Source organism: Epinephelus lanceolatus, chromosome 15 (assembly GCF_041903045.1).
Source record: "Epinephelus lanceolatus isolate andai-2023 chromosome 15, ASM4190304v1, whole genome shotgun sequence".
NCBI classification, from domain to species: domain Eukaryota; kingdom Metazoa; phylum Chordata; class Actinopteri; order Perciformes; family Serranidae; genus Epinephelus; species Epinephelus lanceolatus.
Genome location: NC_135748.1, coordinates 28,675,064 through 28,697,616, shown reverse-complemented (window position 1 = coordinate 28,697,616; position 22,553 = coordinate 28,675,064). Strand labels below are relative to the sequence as shown.

At 41.2% G+C, this 22,553-nt stretch overlaps 1 protein-coding gene across 1 annotated transcript in view; it reads left to right on the top strand.

Moving 5' to 3' along the window:
• The first annotated feature begins 8,169 nt into the window (after positions 1-8,169).
• Positions 8,170-22,553, top strand: part of myo10l1 (myosin X, like 1) — a 77,904-nt gene continuing 63,520 nt past the window's right edge. The window contains exon 1 of the mRNA XM_033642773.2: positions 8,170-8,327. Coding sequence (XP_033498664.1) covers positions 8,307-8,327 — 21 coding nt within the window. The 5' untranslated portion in view covers positions 8,170-8,306. The remainder of the gene's footprint in view (positions 8,328-22,553) is intronic.

Here is a 22,553-nt window from a genome sequence, read left to right as displayed (position 1 = left end):
GATGTGTCTGTGGGGACAGAGTCGGGTCACAGGAGAGGGGACACAGAAAGAGGTTAATAAATGAGGAGAGATTTATGGATACGCTGGTTATAAAACTGATTAGCTGTGACATTGTGAGTGATGCCTATTAGTGCATGCAACATATGACATGCACGCACACACACGCCCACACACTCACACACTAGATACATGTGTTGAATTATATGCTTGTGCTATGTAAGTGTTGTTTGTCACTTCCATAGATATGCACATACAGATGAGGGGCTCGGCTTTGAGCTCTTCAGTAATCTGCCTGCGTTTTCACTCAGAACACCCGAGGACCTATTGATGAGCTGTCCACATCACACACTTCTCTCTGATTTACAGCCCACACACACACACACACACACACATATTCAGTGTGACAGTAAGAAGAGAAGGCGACATCAAGGAGAAAGAGACAGTCAGAGAGCTGTGGTCAGATGAGTAAGCAGAGTTCTGCTCCTGACTCGCCGGGAACAAAATCTATCGCACAATTCACCGCTGAGGGTCACTCAGTCCTGGGGTTGTCATGGTAATGAGAATTTAATAGCCCAGACTTTCTAATGTCTGTGTATTTCAAAGCATGTGTGTATACATGTGCATGTTGGATGAGCTGGGTCGATGGCTTTTAGGCATGTTATCATGGGCAGCCCCCCTTTGCCTTTCCACTCCAGGGATTTCTCTCTGCAAATTTGTGTCTGTTGCATTTGAGAGCTATTGACCTCCATGCAGACCTAGATCAAAAGTAATGTTAAGAGCACTTGTTTTATACACCCTGGAGTGCCAGCCGGGAGGGGTTTAGGGCAGTCCTACAGCCAGTCCTCTCACTGATGGTCTTGTTTGCTCATGTAGCTCACAGAGAGCCATCAGTGTTAAATTGAAACTGTTTGATAAACAGTTAAAACCTCCTTGCAGTTGCTTGATGATGTGATTAAGCTCATTAATTTTCTCTTCATTAACTAATTGATTAATCAACTAATCGTTTCAGGTCTGATAAACACAATCTGAATTGTTCCCGTGCGATAAACTGCCCTCATTACTTTAAAACAAATGCCTAAAAATAAACTCAGTTGCATCTGCTTTCAGTCTTTGGTGCTTTTAGAATTTAATTTGCTGTGTATCCTGAATGGTTATAAATGCACTGTCTATGCAGAGTTTTTCTACTACGGGCAGAATATAAATCTCCTTTTTTCTCACAAAATGACCAGTGATGTCAGAGTCCTGCGGAGCTTCATTAAATTTTAAAAGAAACACTTCTGAGGAAACAACTGAGATAATTTGAGAGTCCATTATGATTCGTAAACGCCGTCGCGGGCCACCTAATCAAGCTGACAGTGCTTTAACCTCTGTTAGCCCTGTGTCAACAAACTGCTGCTGGTGCTTGAATGCACCACGACAATATGACACCAGCAACTGTTTTTAGTTAATGCAACTGAATATGTGCAGTGACTTGTACCTACCAACAATGAAACAAATTTTAGACTTGATCTTTATATGTATATTTAAATAGACTGATCAACTGTGCAATACACTCACAATAATGTATACATTCATACTAGTTTACTGGTATTGACAATCACTGTGATATTTAAAAGTGAAGTAGTTACGCATCTGATAATATTGTGTATTCCATCCAGTGCTTCTTAAATCATTTCCCCTTCTTTCTGGTCTCACTTTGTCTCCCCTCCCCTGTGCCATCTGGTTCCCTTTTCACCATCCATTAGGTGTAATTGCTCTTTTTGTTCGCTTCTGTTAGTTATGGTTACAGATTCTCTCTCCACCTCCTGACAGTTGTATTTTGAGTGCAATTTATTTGCAAATAAGAGAGATAAACAAAGTTAAAGATGAATTTCAGTGATAGAATAATTTCATTTATTTATTCTTTCACATTTTCTATTGATGTCGTGATTATGATGTTATCCTGAACTCTTTTGGCCATGATAATCATGTACTGAAAATTTTATCTAGTGCTAGCCTGAATTTATACTGCAAATTTCAGCTAATATACTTATTTAATTCTGATTTATACTACTCTTGCATGTATATTTAACACACTTATAGATCATTTGTCCAGGCCAGCTGTGAGGAAATACAGGCAGGAAAACAACATTTTTACAAGTGGGCCCCTCATCCACACCAACCAGAGGTGGAGGGTCCCCATATGTTTTTATACTTCCTACAAATATAACCCATAGCAACCCATGCAGTATAACATGGTTAGTACCAATGGATGCCTTAGGTCTTTCAGTTTAATATAATACCAGTGTCTTCACCACAGCGTTAAAACTGAGCGTGATACAGCAGGTTTAATTTGTTAAAAATGACTCTGCCTCACTTCTCACCTTCAGCTCTGCCTGTACCTGCTGCGTCTTCACATTTTTCTGCCAGACATTTGGCTATTGCCTCTCAACTCCTTTCCTTTTCTTGTTCACTCTGTACAAATAGCAGTTCACCTCACATGTTTTCATTAGCAGCACTTGTGAGTTCTGTGCATCGTGCACCTGACCCATGTCAGATGAACTGCACCATTTCACAATACCTGCGGGGGAACGGGAGTATCAGATGGCAAGTGTTTTAATGGCATGTGTTTTAATTATAAAATTACATTTATTTATCATGTAAATACATATAACTCTTGATTTAAGTCATAAAATGTCAATAAGTAAATTGTTGAACTTGATCCCATATAAGGGTCAACCACAGACCTTTTTATGGTCCCCCCTTGGCCTTTGGCCGGGGTCATCTGTACCCTTTGGTCCCGCCTGTCTATGTCTAAGCTTTTTTATTTTTTTTTATTTACACTGTGGCTATATCCTCCTGAGACCCTGTATTTCTGACATCACATTTTTGGTTTCCTGCACCGTATAATTCATTCTACTTAGTCTGGGGCCGTTTAGTGGCCATTTTGGTAAGCAACCAGAACCAGGGTGAGAGAGACAGGATCCGGAATTCGATGAATGCGCCTTTACGTCAAAATAAAAGCACCAAGCTAATAAAAATGCAGTGAAACTTTTTAATTTAAATAATATAATTTACAAGAAAAGCCCCAAGCCATTAAGTTAACCTTTCTCTTTTATTGTATTTAATTGTATTACAAGTTATTGTCTATTTCAGTTGCCTGTTTTATTTAATAGGCACTTGAGTTTTGTTCATTATACTTGTAGTTTGTAAATGCATTTTTTCAATAAAGTTTGGGGCGGTGGGGGTGGAAGAGAGAGGAAAACTGGGTGATGCTCGCCATGTAGCATGCTCTATCAACCAAGTTTCTTGAAGAACCTCTTCTAAAACAGACTGTTGTATGTTCATGTTTAAATGATTAAAATGTATCGATCGTGGCGACAGTCTTCACTCTTCTTTCTTTTCCGATTCAACTTTCCAACGTGGAGAAAGCCGAGACGGAAATTGATGGTGCGCCAGAATTTAAAGTTTTACTTTGGTGAACATTTTTACTTTGGTGAATTTGGTGAATTCCGGATCCGCTCTCTTGACCGGAACCAGAATCCAGACAAAATTCAGAGTGAATGGAAACCAGGCTCTTTGCTGTACGTGAAGAGCCTGGTGACGCGAGGCTTCATTCTACTTAACTTAGACCTGTTGTCCTCAATCGTGGACACTTTTTTGTGCCATCTAGTGGCAGTAAGAACACAATACACTAATCCATGAAAAACAAGATGGCAGCCATCTCTGCCAAGTCAGCCTGCAGCTGATCCCAACACAAAAGTGGACAAGGTCCAAAACCTGATCACGTTTTATGGTTGAAACTTGTTTATTTATGGTTAATAATGTTTGTAGTTTGATATGGCAACAAATTTGACCAATTTCAGCAACAGTAACAAGCTAAGACGCCGTTAATTAGGAAGTACTCATTTGAGGACACTGGGACTTTATTATTGTTGACAATGTTTAGTTCTTATACTCATAAGGTCCTGCTGATCAGCTGAACAGCTAGGAGAAATTAAATATGCAAACCAAACAAAAGTCCTGGTCTCAGGAGGAAATACTGTAGCATATTTGTACGCATTTCTTATTTTCTCTCTCTATTGTGTTAAATATTGTAGCATAATGCACATGTATTTTTTGGGGGGGTTAATTTTTCACATAATTTCTCCTTAAAGGGAAATTTCATTTTATTTCAACCTGTCTCCTATCATCCTAAATTTGTTTCAAGTGACTAGTGACATAAAAATAATAGTTAGCATGTTAGCCGTTAGCCTAGATACAGCGCATAGTAGCGTCAGACCTGTTAAAACGTAAGTGAACAGGCATACTTCAAGTCCGTGATTTCAGGCACGGTATAAGATCGCTGCTTGTTCTCACGATATTTCGCTTTGGAAAGTAGAGCTAAATGGTAAACAAACATGGCACCACACCGGTAAGGTAAGACAACACGTTTACATGTCGTTTTCGATATGTTCTCTGACATTTATCCTAACGATATGAGGCGGTCTTTGTGGAAAAAAAGCTTGTTTAGTGGACTAACTTTGCACTTGAAGTATGCCCGTTCACTTACGTTTTAACAGGTCTGACGCTACTATGCGCCCCGGCTGTATCTAGGCTAACGGCTAACATGCTAACTATTATTTTTATGTCACTAGTCACTTGAAACAAATTTAGGATGATAGGAGACGGGTTGAAATAAACCGAAATTTCCCTTTAAAAGCAAACATATTTTTGTGTCTGTACAGAAGCAGGTTCTCCACACAGTAAAAGACAGTATTAAAGATTATAAAGCTCATGTCTCATTTCCTGAGTGTTTGTGTATGTTCATATGTGTGTATGTGTGTACCACTACAGACACACACACTTCTAACAAAAAAGAGAGGCCCAGTTGTTGGGGCTGTAGCTTTTGAACTGTCCCAGTGATGAAGATGGAGGGCACAGTTAAATAATACCTCCAGACGTGCATATAGGAGGCCCCTTCTATACCTCCAGGGCTCCAGAGGGAACAGGCTGAGCCTCACAATGCTTTACCCCAGAGAGGCCTCACCCTGCTGGGCTCCTGATGGCTGCACCTGGCCCCTGCAGCTTCTGAGCAGCAGAATAAAAGCACATACGGTCCAAATCACATAAACCAGCTGTCTATCTATTTCTACCTCATTCAAACAAACTGGTGTCTTTGGGGACAGTGTGTGTTATCCTTTTTTTCTCCTCTGTTTTTCCCCCGATGTTCTGGTCCTGTGTGTATATATGTGTGTGTGTGTGTTGTGGGATATCATTTTTCACCCTAAAGGGGGTCTGAGTAACCCTGTAACCAAGCCTCCACCTCCTCCTGTGCAATGAGAGGTAGGCTTTTTAGGAAAGATCATACAGAAATATTAACTCTCCCCCCTCACTCTTCCTCTCTTTGTGTGATTTTTGATACACATTTGAGCGCTGCTGACAGCTCGTGCCTCGTGGCTAATTCAGACATCATCTCACCCAGTTAGCAGGGATTTCTTCTTCTGTGATGTTACATATTCATACCCACTCAAGCCAGCTTGTCAAACTTCATTATTCCATCGTTTAACAGTAATTTTTACAGTGTAATATACATGCAAACGTATAGGCACACAGGGAAATACAAACTGTGTGATGAGTCAATGGGTGGATTACAAGACAATGAGCCTCTGGGCACAGACATGCAGAAGACACACAGACTGTGCAGTTGTTTGTCGTTGTCTGCGTCTCTTTGTAGTTGTTACACATCTCTCTGTGGTTTAGTTTTTTGTGTCTGTGGTTATATTGCCCATTTTTGTAGTCGTTTTGCATTACTTTGTAGTTGCTTTGTGTTTCTTTGTGGTCATATTGTGTCTCTGTGTGGATGTTCTGTCCCTTTTCTTGGTCGTTGTGAATCTCTTTGTGTCTCTTTGCAAATGTTGATTGTTTTATGTTTCTTTGTAGTAATTTTCTGTATTTTTGTGGTTGTTTTGCCACTTTTTTGTAGTCATTTTGAGTCTCTTTGTGTCTCTTTACAGCTGTTTTGCATCTATTTGTAGTCATTGTGTGTCTTTTTGTGGTTATTTTGTGTCTCTTTGTGGTCATTTTAAGTCTCTTTGTAATCATTTTGTGTCTCTTTGTGGTCGTTTTGTGTCTCTTTGTAGTCATTTTGTGTCTCTTTGTGGTCGTTTTGTGTCTCTTTGTGGTCATTTTATGTCTCTTTGTACTCATTTTGTGTCTCTTTGTGGTCATTTTGTGTCTCTTTGTGGACATTTTATGTCTCTTTGTGGTCATTTTGTGTCTCTTTGTAGCCATTTTAAATCTCTTTGTAGTCATTTTGTGTCTCTTTGTGGTTGTTTTGCCTCTTTTCATAGTCGTTGCGGGTTTCCTTGTGTCTCTGTGCAGCTGTTTTGCATCTTGTTATATTCATTTTGTGTCTCTTTGTTGTTGTTTTCCCATTTTTATAGTCACCATGAGTCTCTTTGTGTCTCTTCACAGCTTTTTACATCTGTTTGTAGTCTTTTTGTGTCTCTTTGTGATCATTTTATGTTCCTTTGTAGCCATTTTGAATCCCTTTGTTGTCATTTTAGGTCTCTTTGTGGTTGTTTTGCTCCTTTTCATAGTTGTGGTGAGTCTCTTTGCGTCTCTTTACAGCTGTTTTGCATCTCTTTGTGGTCATTTTGTGTCTCTTTGTAGTAATTTATGTCTCTTTGTGGTAATTTTATGTCTCTTTGTAGTCATTTTATGTCTCTTTGTGGTCATTTTGTGTCTCTTTGTTGTCATTTTGTGTCTCTCTGTTGTCGTTTTGTGTCTCTGTTGTCATTTTGTGTCTGTTGTCATTTTGTGTCTCTTTGTAGTCATTTTATGTCTCTTTGTTGTCATTCTGTGTCTCTTTGTGGTCATTTTGTGTCTCTTTGTAGTCATTTTGTGTCTCTTTGTTGTCATTTTGTGTGTCTTTGTGGTCATTCTCAGTCTTTTCCTGGTTGGTAGGTGTTAATTTGAGTGACATTTTACAGGTGAAGGCAAGGGGAGCTCTGACATTTTGTGCCCGGTAGACTTGTTTATTAATCAATATGTGGATATGTCACCCTTTGTAAAAGGTTTTTAAGTTGTAACAGAATACTTTGATTGTCAATAAATAGCTCACCAATGTTTTATTGATCACTTACAAGCATATAGTTGGGCTTTTGGATCATTCATGAAGGCAGTAACAAAGAGTGATAGACAATCAGATCTGTAGTTGCATATATTAATAAAGGTATTGGGCTTAAGTCTACAATCCTAAATGTATGTAATTAGTAGGGGGTTCTTACAATAATGCAAGTCTGCAATTATAAGTGTTAACAATTTGTTAATATTGAGTTTGGTCCAGGTGCTCTGCAGCTCTTTTCAAGATGATTAGACATTTAACAATCCATCAGAGGAGTCTTCCTGATGGATTAAAGAGCTAACAAGACAAATTCGGCACCAATAAATGCCACAAACTGCATTAGCAAATTATAATGAATCCATTAGTTACAGCTTTTTAGAAAGCTGAGAGATTTTTTTGCACAAATCCTTGTCGAGGATCACTGTTGCATGAATTTAACAAGCCTGTACTGCTGATGAACAGTCTGCTTTACTTCAGGATCAGCACCTGTAATTGGGCCAAGTGGGACAGAGGGTCTGTCATCTGTTCTGATCACCAACCCAAGCAACTTCTTTTTCTCCGGGATGGTGTATGGTGCTTTAGACAACACAAAAACTGTGCTGACTGCAGGAGAAAAAAACCCAGATGTTGTCAGACCACAGCAGCAACACCTCAGACCTATAGACCACCTTACATCTGCCCTGTGTGTGTGTGTGTGTGTGTGTGTGTGTGTTGGAGGAGGCTGTGCCTGCACCGCCCCGTCGGTGTGTGCGGTGGGCAGCGTCGAGCTCATCCTGCCCCCGGACTGGTCCACGCACTATACTCACAGCCTCTCTCACACACACACACACACACACACACACATACACATGCACATACACTGTCACAGTGAAACGAGGCAGGCCGGGAAAACCGGGGCGCTTCAATTAGCGCTCCACCGACGGATCCCTGGCGTGGACATTTTTAATTTTTCATCACAGCCTGCTTGGATTTTTCTCATGTGGATTTTTGCGCATAGAGCCCGGACTGCTGCTGAGGTGTGTTTGGGCGATTGAAGCATTTCGGAGATGAAGACAAACGCTCTGTGAATGGGAAACACCAGCACGGAGACACCGCTACCTTTTCCCCATCTTGACAAGCACGCTCACCCTTCCGTTGGTGAGATTTGCGCACACGGGACCGAAGCCGGTGTCTGCGCTCTGCGGGGCCGGGCGCGCGTCGTCTGGGAGGAGTAGGGAGGATGGAGGCGTTTTTCACGGAGGTAAGCTATGGAGAATGTGTGTCACTGTTATCGACATGAACATTAATGTCAGATTGAGCATGTCGCGGTGTGATACAGGCTACATTTGCACCGATGCACGGCCTGTGCTGCAAGATGCTTTTTGATTTTCATCGGGTTTGGTTACGGCAGGTGTTGCTTTTGCATCCGTCGACCGTTTCCAACAAAACCCTGGCCTGTGCTTTAACTGCATGCCTGTGTCGATTGAGAATAAACACACAGTTTATTTTATGGTCACTGCAGAGCATCAGGGCCTGGCTGCCGGCTTGGTGAATTAATTCAGAGCAGAGCCGCAGATAAATTGGCCAAACGAGAGCTGACACGGGCTTTTGCATCCATACGGCTTGCTCCCGGATTAAAGCCAATCTGTTAACGGAGGGTAGACCGTGTTGACCTACAGCAACAGCCCTCCCACACCGTGCTGCTGTGAAGAGACCCTGTCTGTGCTTTTTAAGAGGGATGGAGCTGGGATCCATGGGTGGGTATGGGTCGGTACACGGCTGCGGGAGCTGGGGAGGGTGTGAAGGAGGAAGAGGGGGATGAGGGATGTTTGTGTGCATGTATGTGTATGTGGATGAGCAGCCTAGGTGAGACAAATGATTAACAACTGGTATCTAATTGAATATTAGTTAAATCAGTTTATTAATTCAGCCTTCATTCCTCCACTGCCTGCTGGAGACAACTCTTCCCTTTTCACCTCCAGCATCCTTATCTGATTCTCATAAAACCAAACCTGATGGGTTTTCCATTCAGATCCACAGTGTTCCAGCAATTCACCTCCTCTATATCTCCATCCCTTCTTCCCTCCATGTAGGGTCTTCATTGTACACTGTCAGCCCCCTCAGGAGATGCAAGCTCTTACCTCTCCCCCCTCCCTTCATTTCATTTTGGTCCATACACACCATTCAGTGGCCCGTGTAACCACACAATCTCACAAAACGCCGTCTTGTCCGCTGACTTTGATGCCAATATCCGTCCTCTCCAAGCTACTTATCCTCCTCCCTCTTAAGTTAATCTGATATGGGTTTAAATGCCTCTCACATTGGCAGTGATGTCATGCCATTTATTAGTGTGTGTGAGTGGTTGTGCGGGTATTAAGTTTGTGTGAGTACCAGGGCCATGGTGAGCAGTGGTGTCCGAGGCCCATCGTTTTCTGGCTGTTGCTGGGAAAACTAGAGGTGTGATCAATTGTAGCCCAGTCACCTGAAAAAAAATGTTGGCACTGTAGATTTCTGGAAACCACAGATATGTAACATTTGCCCAGTTCATGTGATATGTTAATGTTTCATAAGTGATGTAATATATGGCCTGTCTTTGTCACTGGGAGGAGGAGGAGGGGATGGTGGGTGGCGTGTCACCTTGGTGAGATGGCTGTCAAGTTGAAGACCACTGCAGACCCTTGTTTGAGACCAAAAAACAACAAAACCGGTTGTGATTTAGTGAGTCATTGTTGTGTTTCCAGCTTTTTTAGCTTTTTTCTTTTTTTTGTTTTGTAGCGACCCATCACTGTTTGTCCAGTGATTTATCAACCACTTCACAGTGGTGTTTTGTAGCAACTCATCACTGTTTGTCCAGTAACATTTTAGCCACTAAACATGGGTGTCTTGTAGTGACCTGTTACTGTTTTTCCAACAGCGTTTTAGGCACTAAACGTGGGTGTTTTGTAGCCACCCGTCACTGTTTTTCCAGTGACCTTTTAGCCACTATACATGGGTGTTTTAAGTGATCTGTCACTGTTTTTCCAGCGGCTTTTTAGGCACTAAATGTAGATGTTTTTTAGTGACCTGTCATTGCTTATCTGCAGATTTTTAGGCACTAAAGTTTGCAGTTTTGTAGCAACTTGTCACTGTTTATTCAGCAGCTGTTTAGGCACTAAATGTGGATGTTTTGTAGCAAACTGTCACTGTTTGCCCAGTGACTTTTTAGGTCCTAAACTTGGGTGTTTTGTAATGACCCATCACTGGTTGTCCAGTGACTTTTTAGCCACTCAGCATTTGTGATTTGTCACTGTTTTTTCAGCAGCTTTTTAGGCACTAAACATGGGTGTTTTGTAGTGACCTGTCACTGTTTTTCCAGCGGATTTTTAGATTTTTAAATGTGGATGTTTTGTAGCAACCTGTCATTGTTTGCCCAGTGACTTCTTAGGTCCTAAACGTGTGTTTTGTGGCAACATGTCACTGTTTGTCCAGTGGTTTTTTAACCTCTAAATGTGGGTGTTTTGAAGCAACTCATCACTGTTTTACCAGTCACTTTTTAGGAATTAAACTTGGGTGTTTGGTAGCGACCCATCACTGTTTAACCAGTGGCTTTGTTGGCACTGAGAGTGGGTGTTTTGTAGTGACCTGTCACTATTTTGTCAGTGGCTTTTTAGGCACCTAACAAGGGTGATTTGTAGCAACCCATCTCTGTTTTTGGGGATAGTGCCAAGAAAAGTGGTTGTTTCTTACTGAAACATTGCCTCCTTTCTAGCAGGGACTATGCCTCCAAAACTGTTTTTTTAAGCCAAAACACCATCTATTCCTAACCATTATCAATTGTTTTTTGTGCCTTAACTTAACCACACCATTGTTGAAATGTAAAGTTTCAATGTATCTGCTACAAATTCCCGTGCATACACCATATCCATGGTTTGCAGAAACATGCAATGCCAACATGTTTCCTGGGGATTGGGTTGTCCATTGAATCCTGGCAATAATTTAGATGATCATACCACAACAGCTAAGTGTAACAACCATCACTCCTGCTCCATTTCCCATCAGTCTGTTTGTAATATATTGATCACAGTATCGATTCCCAGACCAGCACATCACAAACCCTGCAGCCCCACCACGCAGCACAGACTGTGAGAGCCTATGTGAGACCTGAAAATGGAGTGACTTATTGAGTTATGATGTTCAGGCCTGCAGTCCTGCATAAGCTGCATATCTGATACCCAGAAACATGACTTCATGCAGTGGGGCGCTGAGTAATCAATCCTCTTGAGAAGTGTCTGCCCAACATCCACTTTAGTTTCATTCCTCTTCTATCTTCATCACTCCATCCCTCAATCTTATATCCTGTATGCGTCCCCCCACTTGTCTCTCTATCCCTTAAACCAGGAAGAGTGAACAGCTGACCTCCCTCTCTCAAGCCAGGCAGAAAACATGATAGCTGGCTGACCGGCCGAGCATGAAATGTCAGGTGGCAGTAGACTACTGTATAATCCCCTCATATTCAAACTGGATTGGTTAGTAGTGGGGTAGTTGCAGTGACATTATGGGATCTAAATACAAACAAGAATAAGTCTTTTTCTGGTTAGCTTAGCTGAAAAACATGCATGAGAAAAGCTAGAGGATACTACAGTAGAGAGTACAGTGAAAGCCCTAAAGGGTCATTAGAATACTGCAGATTGTTTCGATGTGATCTTGGCATAAATATCCTGAACATGGCCAAGAAGTGATCTTCATGTACTACAATACAAAGTTTGGGTAATCCCTTCTTTGTTGTTAATCAAACTAATCACTACTGAAGCAAATCACAGCTACACTCAGCTCCAATTGATTACTTTAGTACGAACCATTAAACTGTGCCTGCTCAGTAAGCCACTATAGTTAACTGACAGTAACTGGGTGTCAATATTCAGTAACAGCTAGGGCTGGGTATCGTTTAGTCAAATCACAGCACCAGTGCCAGTACAAATACCCTTAAAGTGACACTGATACCAATAGAGTACTTAATTTGATACCTTTTTTTCTACTTCATTCGATACCCATCATGTGAATGGAAACATTCAGTTGCGTAAAATGCCACCAAACACCACAGGCTTGTAGTACTGCCATACTTTGGAATGTTTTGGTGGAATCTCAGCACAAATTCTTCAAATTCACAGCACTCGACTTCACCACACCACAGACTATGTCTTGTAGCTGCTTTGGAAATAGGCCAATCACACACGTGTTAAATTAAAGAGCACTTGCAGTGATTGGCTGCCAGCAAAATCATACAAATACGTGGTAATTTTTTCTAGATCTGGGTACAAAAAGGATTGGATGCAGGTATCATTTGACTGAAGAAGTTTGGCTACTACTTCGTACTGGGTCATTGGTCGATACCTTAAAGGTATTGAGTACTGGTACCCAGGCCATTAGTAACAACTAACCCTCTATGTAAGAACTAGTTATAATATAGATTTCCAATCAAACCTTTTTTTTTTAACTTAGCTAACTTTTCCTATTGATAAGCTAATCAGAATCAAATTCAGGGCATTGCCCAAAGTCAGTACTGCATTTTTATTATGTCAAAGTACCTTAGAATAGAATCAAAAAAGACAATAGAAGAAAAGTCCTTTAAGTGCTCAGAGAAAATGCAAATTTAAACATCTACAATATGACAACTGGGCAAACTCCATCTGCTGAGAAGATCATAACGAAACTGCGACCATTCATAATGACTTTGCATTAGCATTGTCGACATTATTTTTCATTTATACAGAGTGCCAGGAATGAGTCCTGAACCCAGAAATGAGTGAGCATTTTAGCACTCCTGGTTAGGGTTGAGCCGAATAGACATAATGTGCTTTTTACAAGTACGATTATCATACGAGTAAAATGTGTTATTATCTGTGATAAAGGAAAATCCTCATTTGCATAGTGGTGTTTATTCTGTTACTCTTGTGATAAAAATGATCTGAAGCTCAATTCTGAGGCTGTTCTGTAAATACTTTTCTCATAGGTAATAAATATTGCAACTTCTAATCAATCCATATAAATTTCAGGCTTAAAATAATAACTTCCAATTAGGCCCAACCCTACTTGTGGCATAAACTCTGACCATTCAGTGCACAGATACAGATAATTTAGTTGGTTGAACAGATACAGACACAGATACCGATAATAGTGTACTCGCTCATCCCTACTCCCGCTTCCCATGTCTTGAAGTCAGTAAATTTGATGACTGAAATAAGGTCTGTGGTTAACACAAGCTTGAGAGACTTTGACGTTTGTTTTAAGACATAAAATATGTAAGTAAATAACCTACTCGTGAACTTTGAAGCTTTCATGTGTCCTAAAAAAAGGCAATTGCTAACATGTGGCTAAGTAGGACTAAAGAGCTTCATTCCGCCGAGCCACGTGGAACACGGCTTTACAGTCTTGTTACGGTGGTTGCGTTAGCTAACGTGACTGTAATGTAGTTTAATAGCTTAATGCTAGCTTTTGACTTCTGGTGATTGCATGCTTCAGTGATCATGAAAGTGGTGTCATTTGTGAAATTATGTGAAACAAAATGTGTAAGTATCATTTTGTTTGCCAAAGAGTTTATTTTCGTTAATAATCCAAAATTCAATGGAAAAATCCCATAGACTTTTTGAAAAGGGTACCGGTGCAATGCTAACTTCCACGTCAGCCTACAGAAAATCCTCATCCCTGGGGCACTCTACTTCATGCCAATAGAGTGCCGAAGTCACGCCCCTTCCAGTGAAGCTCATGGGACCTTAGATCGGAAAAAATATGAATGGCAGTGAATGAGGAGAGAAATATTATCTTTTGGTCCCATTTGAGTTGTGACATGAAATCCAAATATGTCGTTAATGAATTTAAAACATAAATTTTAAGGTCAAGGAAGTCATACTTTGTGGTAAAACTGTTGAGATACAAGCTTTTGAAAAAACGTAATTAGAAAGACTACACAGGAGGCGGTCACGTATGTGACGTCATAGCTTTCGCTCGCTTCCAGCAGCTTGGAGTGACTGCAACCTGGCACAAAACACACAGACATCTTCAATCATAAATCGATTAATCATAAAACAGTGGAATTTAAAGGGCCAGTGTGTAATATTTGGCATGGTTTATTGTCAATCTGAATTTGAATCTTCTACCCATTAATATGTTTATACAAGTGTATAATCGCTCTAAAATAAAATTTGTTTGGTTTTCGTAGCCTTATAGTTATGCTTTTATATATATATATATAGCAAGGGCCTTGCTTTAGAGAGGTCGCCATCTTGCGCCGCCATGTATGTACGGCAGACCGAGCGGACAATCCAGCCAGCCAGAGAACGCGTTTCGCATGTGTAAATAAACCAACGAAGACAGTGGGAGGAAGGAAGAAGGAGGAGGAAACAGCAGAGTGTTAGTAGTTCGTAGATAGAGAGTAGTGAAAAGTTTTTTTAGTTATAAAGTTTGCGAATGGACCACACTTACCACGCAACAGGAGAGAATGAACCCGAACCGTCATCTGCGAGGAAAAGAAGACGCAACTTCACTCCTTGTGATGCACTCTCTGCGGCGCTTTTCCTCCTGGTGATATATCTCCCCAACAATGGTAGCAGTAGCACCGAATCCCATTCTGTGCATTCAGCCTCTCTTCTCACCCGCTCAGCATCAAACACGTGGAGTTCCTCATCTGTGTGCTCCGGCTCAAACAGGTATGGCTCTGGGTCTGTGTCCGCTACAAGAAACTCTTCAAAATCGCATTCAAAGTCGACCATTGCAGCTACTATAGTCCGGAGATATCGCTAGGCTAAATAAACAGCTGAGCTCTGTTGACCGGCTACGCTGTCAGTTAGTGTGCGGGCTGGAGATTGAGCAGAGAGGGGAGGGGGGGTCCACACTCGGTATGGTAAACGAGTGTGTGTGTAAAGTTATGCAGTGTGTCTGTTACGCCAGAAGAGTCAGAGTTTGGGACGGAGTGGAGTGTTACCGGAGTTTTTGGAGTGCTCAAATAAACTGGCCTCCTCCTCCTCCTCTGGTCTCCTGCTCATGAGGGATTCATTACAATATCGTAACATGGCTTAGATTTCTAAATAAACATACAACTCAGCGCTAGATAGACCTACTCCTGAAAAACTCGTGCGCAAGGCTTTTTGTCCCTACGAGGCCGTCGTCATTTACCCGACGGGAGGGGTGAGTGAGTGAGCCCTGCAATCTAGAATTTGACCACTGATGTCACTGTTTTCAACCCATTTTACACACTGGCCCTTTAAGCGGGGAGGCCAAGCTGCAGGAAGCGAGCGAACGCTATGACGTCACATACGCGACCTCCTCTTGTGTACTCTTGAGTCTTTCTAATTAAAAAGCTTATATCTCAACAGTTTTACCACAAAGTATGACTTTCTTGACCTTAAAATGTATGTTTTAAATTCATTAACAACATATTTAGATTTCATGTCGTAACTCAAACGGGAACAAAAGATAATATTGCTCTCCCCATTCACTGCCATTCATATTTTTTCCGATCTAAGGTCCCATGAGCTCTACCGGAAGGGGCGTGACTTCGGCACTCTATGTACTGCACTGTAAAGAGGTCATGCCCATTTCACGTACTTCTGTGTTCATAGTTCTGTAACACAGTGTAACGGAGGACCTACATTTCTGTATGTGTGTGTCTGAGCAAGATGGATGACATTTTGTGTTTTCATGGTGTGTGTGTGTGTGTGTGTGTGTGTGTGTGTTAGGTCTGGACCGTATTACAGCTGCACATCCGCCACGGGCCGATAACCAGGAGATAGACAGGTGTGAAGGTGGAAAGAACAGCTTTGACACATTATCTCAAGCCTGCTGTCACTGTTGCTGTATCATATCTGCCTTGCTTGCTGTCCTGTCTTCACTCAGTACACAGTCCTCACCTTCCTTTTCTGCCTTTGCTCTGTCGTTTCCCTCACTCTGAATGGGCTGTAAATAATTATTTACTACTCAATTGCAATTTGTAGAGTGGCCACTACATACCCTGCTGAATATAATTATAGAGCAATAAAATCTTTCGCACAGTGAGGTTGATTTTTCATGCAAAGAGCAGTAAAATATTAATCAGCTGGATGCATTCTGTGCGGCTCCTTGCGTATAGGCTGTGAAACATACATGAAAACCATGCAGAGAGCAGCTTCCATGTTGAAGCTCGAAAGTTAGGGTGTTGTCTAATTGCTGGAACAAATCAGCCCTTTCTTTTGTGCAATGCATTGTGACGTCAAAAGCTCTTAGGGGTAAATTTAGCAGTCCATAGACTGTGGTCCAAATTATGCAGGATTTCATATGAAGTGCATGCTGCAGGAAGCTGGTTCAGTAGAGGGAAGGGAACAGTCACTGGAGATGTGTGACCTATATTCAGCAGCTCCAAACACATTTGTTCTGCTCAGGAGCTGCATCAGCTTTGCTTCTCTCTCTCTCTGTCTTCTCTTCCCTTCCCTCTGATGCTGTCTCTCTCCCCGCGGCCACTCACTTGGTGCTTCTCCATCTCAGTCGACCAAACACTTTCGGCTCTCCCTCCTCTTCCTGGCATTTCTCCAGCTCTGTCTTTCCCTGTCTCTCCTTCCCCCTTCTTCCTTCCTTCGTCTCACTCTCCTGCTTGTTCTGCCTGTGTAGGTGTGAGACTACAGATCTGCTTCAGTAAAATGCATCAAAGCTTTTTTTAATGTGTGTGAATAAAACAACTCCTCCCAGAATCCTTCTCTTCTCTTAAAAGGGCTGTGGTGGAACTGGGTGATATAACTATGAAAATTTACAGAGGATTAGTTTGATAACAATAAATGTAACGATGAGTATTTCTTTTGTGGTACATTGCAGGATATGTAATTTCTTTTATACATGGGCGGATTAGGAGACAATGGGCCCTTGGGCACAGACAGGAAGAAGGCCCCACCACTATACACCTCAATACACAAGAGCAAAACACACAGATTTTATAGTTGTTGCTCATTTCTCAGTGCTACTTTTGTCTCTTTGTGGTCATTTTGTGTCTTTTTGAGGTGGTTTTGAGTCTCTTTGTTGTCATATTGTGTCTCTTTGCAGCTATTTTGCATCTCTTTGCAGTTGTATGTTTCTTGGTGGTCATTTTCAGTCTCTTCCTGGTCAGAAGCTATGTGTCTCTTCGAGTGACATTTTGCTGGTAAAGGCCAGAGGGGCCCCTGGGCCTGTGCCCTGTAGACTAGTTATGTAATCCATCCATGCTTATCTAGGCTCACTCGTGAGTTAAAGGATCATTTCTTAAGGTGTGTTTAGACAAAATGCAAATTTTGTTGTGTTACTTGCAAGAATTCGGCCACTGACAAGTATGCTGGGAAAGCCAGCTGTGCCAACGGTTGTGCTAACTAACTTGGGAAGGCAGCTAATGCTAACGTTAGTGCTAACTTGGTTCATTGTCAGTGTTGGGGAGTAACTAGTTACATATTATTAAATTACAAAATAAATGTAATTGATCAGTTACAGTTATCAATCAAAATGTTGGGTATTACACAGGGGTTACATCTGAATATATTCTTCTCTGTAAAAAAGCACATATGTAGAATATAATATTAGATTTGTTGCTTTGCGTTTTTTCGCCACACAGGAATAGCAGTTATAACATGAAATTCTGTGTCCCAGGACCAGAGTCCATTAAAAGTTTTTTTGAGCTGTTTTGTGGCTAGGGTTAGGCTTTAGGGGCTGGGTCACGGATTCTGACAGGGTGGAGTTAGAGTGACTATCCTATCTTTACATTTTGTCAGACATTTTCAGCTTATATTTGTTCAAAGAGTAGCCCAATGAAAAAGTAATCACATATAATGAGTTACATTACTTTGATGAAGCAATTAAAATAGTTACATTATTTATGACATTTTTAACAGGATAACCAGTAATCTGTTATCTATTACAAAAGTAACCTTCCCAATACTGTTAATAGTAAAGTACAACCGATATCTGGAATCAAGTAACAAATACATATTTTCAAAACTTTCCACGTGGTCCCATGGCTTTGCTCACTTTTTGCCGAGCCCTGTCCTTTTTTGTTCTGTCCTTTGCTTCGGGTTCCCACAGATGACGACAATAAGTTTGGCCAACATTTCTGATTCTCAGTAACATCAGGAGAATCTCAGCTTGATACACTATTAAACTGTTGTGACACAGTGTCCTGCAAAAGTTTCATTTAAGCTGAAACATTTCGACATCTAGTTGCATCTTTACATTGACTTTGTAAAAATCTTCTTCATGTTTGAACTGAACACACCTTTAGAATTTCCAGACTTGTGTAGGCTTCTGCACTGAGGCCTGTTTGAATGGTTAAACTAATGGTTACACAGGGCTGCAGCTAATGACTTTTCTTATTATTGATTAATATGCTGATTACTTTATCGTTGATTCAGTTAATTGTTTGGTCTGTATAATGTTAGAAAACTGAAAAAAAGAACAAAACGCCAAGCACAATTTCCTTAAGTCCAAGAGGACATTTTAAAATGTCTTTTAATGTCTTTTTTTATTTACTTTAAATGATACATAACACAAGAGCAGACAATCCTAACATTTTACAAATGAACCAAGCAATGAATTTTGGGGGATTTTTGTCAGAAAAAAATGACAAAAATGATTATTAAAATAGTTGCTCTGTAAAGTATTATGAAATAGCCAACAGATTAATTTTTTGGGTGATTCAGTAATCTATTACCAGTTTATATTGTCAAATTAGGTATTCTCAGATCAATTATATGGGACTCAGACAAGTGAAATCTGCAGTATAAGTAATCTTGGACTGGTAAGAGACTGATTATGTCTCAAGTCTCCATCACCATACTGGGATATTAATGTTTTTCCCCAGATTGCTTCATTTTACACACTCAAACATACTTATTTTTTCACTTTGTATACAGCAAAGTAAATTGTAATTGTAAATTGCACAATATAATACATAAATACAAACAAATAAATAGAATAAAAATAGTAAATAGAGGAAAATAATGATACAGTACAGTGTATCCCACAGTCCTCTCCACCTGAACACCATTTCCCATCATCCACCAATGCGTGGAGGAGAGAGGCTGTTTCCATGGTGCTCTGTTTCCACACTGTTGCCGTGCAGTCTTGTTGCCAGGGTGTTGTTGGGGGTGGGGGTGTGTGACTGTAGTTTAATCCAAGATCAGAGAGAATGTGATAATTAGCAGACTGCTCAAAACTGGCCTCTCAAAGAGGATTTGCACCGTACAAACACACACTCGTACACACACACACACACACACACACACACACACACACACACACACACACACACACATTAACAGCTGCTTCAATCTGGAGCCTTTATCCCTGTTTGTAATTTAGCAGTATACTCTGATCTGGTTTACTTTGGATAAATCATTCATGTGTTTGTTTTGGAATTGAGGACAGGTCAAAAGGTTATCCATCTAAAGCTTCAGATATTCCAGAGTAACAGTGAAGCAGCCAAACGGGGAACACGGTGCACTTACGTACTTAAAACCTGCGGTACTTGTGTATCTACAGTAGCTCTGTGTGTGAGGGAGCTTTGTATCGTTAATACACAACGTGCTCCAGGCACAACATTTAGCTCCAAATCCACAACACCAGCCTGAAAATGAAGGAAATCTGAAACAACTGCATTAGAGTCAATGGAGCACAGCTGTGTTGTTGTCGGACCCTGGTCTCTGAATTGGCCCAGTGCTACGCTATGATTGGTCAGCCTGTGCCAATCATATTTAGCCATCCTATAAAACCTTTAATTAAAGATAATTATGTGCTTGAGAACACACATCTTCATTTAATACATTGACGTATAGAAGTATTGTTCAGAAAGCCATACCTACAGTGTTGAAATTCAACTACAATCTCCTTCACTGACAGATGTGACTCATATAGGACAGGTGACACCCACCCGCACCCGTAAACACACCCAAACACATGTTGTTGCTCTCCTTCCAGCCGCCATAATCTGCTGAAAGCCTCGCTGTCCTGATTGTATTATCACCTTCAATGGAATATTACTGACACAGTTTAGGGCCCTGACACAGGCCGGGCTGCACCAGAGGAGACGGATCAGGGAGCTTTATCACAGCAATGTTGTAGAAAAAAAAATGGCAAAAGCAGCAAGTCTCTTGAACACACACACGCACAAATGCACCTGCTTCATGTACGATAGCCTTCATGAAAGCCATCTCACAGGGCTTTCACACCAAAAGTAAACAGAAAGGCCATTATTGCCACAAATAATCTGGGCTCCATAACAAGCGTCCAGTAGGATTCTGCTGCTGCAACCCTTCCTACAGACAAAAATGTTCGCAATGTGCATTTCTTTAAACCACAGGTACATTATATTTGTATGTTATTATGCAGCAGATACATTGAAACGTTACATTAGGCTAGATTTGGTTAGATTTATGCACAAAAAACAGTTATGATCAGGAAAAGATCATGTTTAAGCTTTAAAAACCTGGTTTTGGTGGCACAGTCATGGCTAGAAAAGCTGTTGAAGTCTCTGTAAAAACAACAGCTTTTCTTGGGGCTGTCTCTGGTGGAAAAACCGCAATGGAATGCTAAAAAACACCCCCGTTTGGTGCCTGAAACACACCAGTGAAAACACGGGTTTTGCTTTTTGTTGGTCTCAAACACAGCTCTGCAGTGGTCTGCAGGTTGGCAGGCGTCTCGCCAAGGTGTCACGCCATCCATCATCCCGTCCCCCTACCGACAACAATGTCAGCTCATATATGTCATCACGTTAGAAATCTTGATTTGATATGTTATGAATGTATGATTGTAATATGTTGATGGTTTGCAGAAATGTACAATACCAACATTACCCTCTGGTGACTGGGCTGTTAATTCTGTGCATCTCTGAATTTCACAGAAAGCTTTAATTTTGAATTTAATTATGAATATAACGGTTCAGTCTTGCTGGCACATTTGTTCAAAAGACAGGAACATTAGAGACAATAGGGGGTTGCAAAATTATAGAATATTAATATTGTGATAATTTACATTTTGGTAATAGCCTGCAGCATCTTAGAGGGCTGCTTTGCTCGATCAGGAGCTCCTCTTTACTTTGCACTTTACCTCACACTAAGTGTTCACTCTTATGTGTTTGGTTGGAAACCACAATGCTGCCTTTAAATGTAACTTGTGAGGTTGCTCTGTATGTTCGCCATGAGTACACAACATGTGTGGATTGCTGGTTAATGTTTTAAGAACACTTGCTACATGACTAAGTATGTTCACATGACATCAGAGAAAATCGATTTATCGTGTAAGTCCGACTAAAACCAGACTTTTAAAATACATGGTAACACATTAGTCTGACTAAAATCGTGCTAAATCGAATCTCTCAAAGTCGGACTAACACACCCAGATAATGCAATCAGGAGTCAAATTACTCCTGCATGTATACAGTCAATTGGTCCCAAACTGGCCTAGTCACTCGGCGCATGCTCCACGAAAATATCCCCACACCATTACACCACCACCACCAGCCTGAACTGTTGATACAAGGCAGGATGGATCCATGAAGCCAAATTCTGACCCTACCATCTGAATGTTACAGCAGAAATCCAGACTCATCAGACCAGGCAACATTTTTCCAATCTTCTATTGTCCAGTTTTGGTGAGCCTGTGTGAACTGTAGCCTCAGTTTCCTGGTGTTAGCTGACAGGAGTGGCACCTGATGTGGTCTTCTGCTGCTGTAGCCCATCTGCTTCAAGGTTGGACGTGTTGTTGGTTCAGAGATGGTCTTCTGCAGACCTTGGTTGTAACCAGTGGTTATTTGAGTTACTGTTGCCTTTCTGTCATCTTGAACCAGTCTGGCCATTCTCCTCTGACCTCTGGCATCAACAAGGCATTTTCACCCAGAGAACTGCCGCTCACTTTTGGACCATCCTTTGTAAACCCTGGAGATGGTTGTGTGTGAAAATCCCAGTAGATCAGCCTGTCTGGCACCAACAACCATGCCATGTTCAAGTCATGTAAATCACCTTTCTTCCTCATTCTGATCTCGGTTTTGAACTTCAGCAGGTTTGAACAGGTGTACCTAATAAAGTAGCCGATGAGTATATTTTATACCATTTCCGCCAATAGATGCCCCTTACTTCACACTGGACCTTTAAGCTATCACATCTGTGTGTCGCTCAATTGGACTTATGTTGTGATCACTCCACTTGAAGGCACCATATAACGTCAATTACAGAAACAAGCCTTCCATCCAGGATTGATAAGAAACAGATTGGCCAGAGGATCCTCCCCTCCTCGCCCGATTACCTCACATAAGCACTCACAACCACACCCACATCCACTCTCCTTAAAGACATCCGTCATTGTAGCGAGAGCACAGCTTGGTGGAGCTTGATGGTTGATGGCTTAAAATGTTTAAAACAAGTCATTCTTCTTCGCCAGCTTCGGTGTCAAAAAGTGCCAAAACACAGAAGAAAGGAGACAGAGAGGCAGCTGAAACTGCATTGAAGATATTGTTATGTTGAATTATTGATGG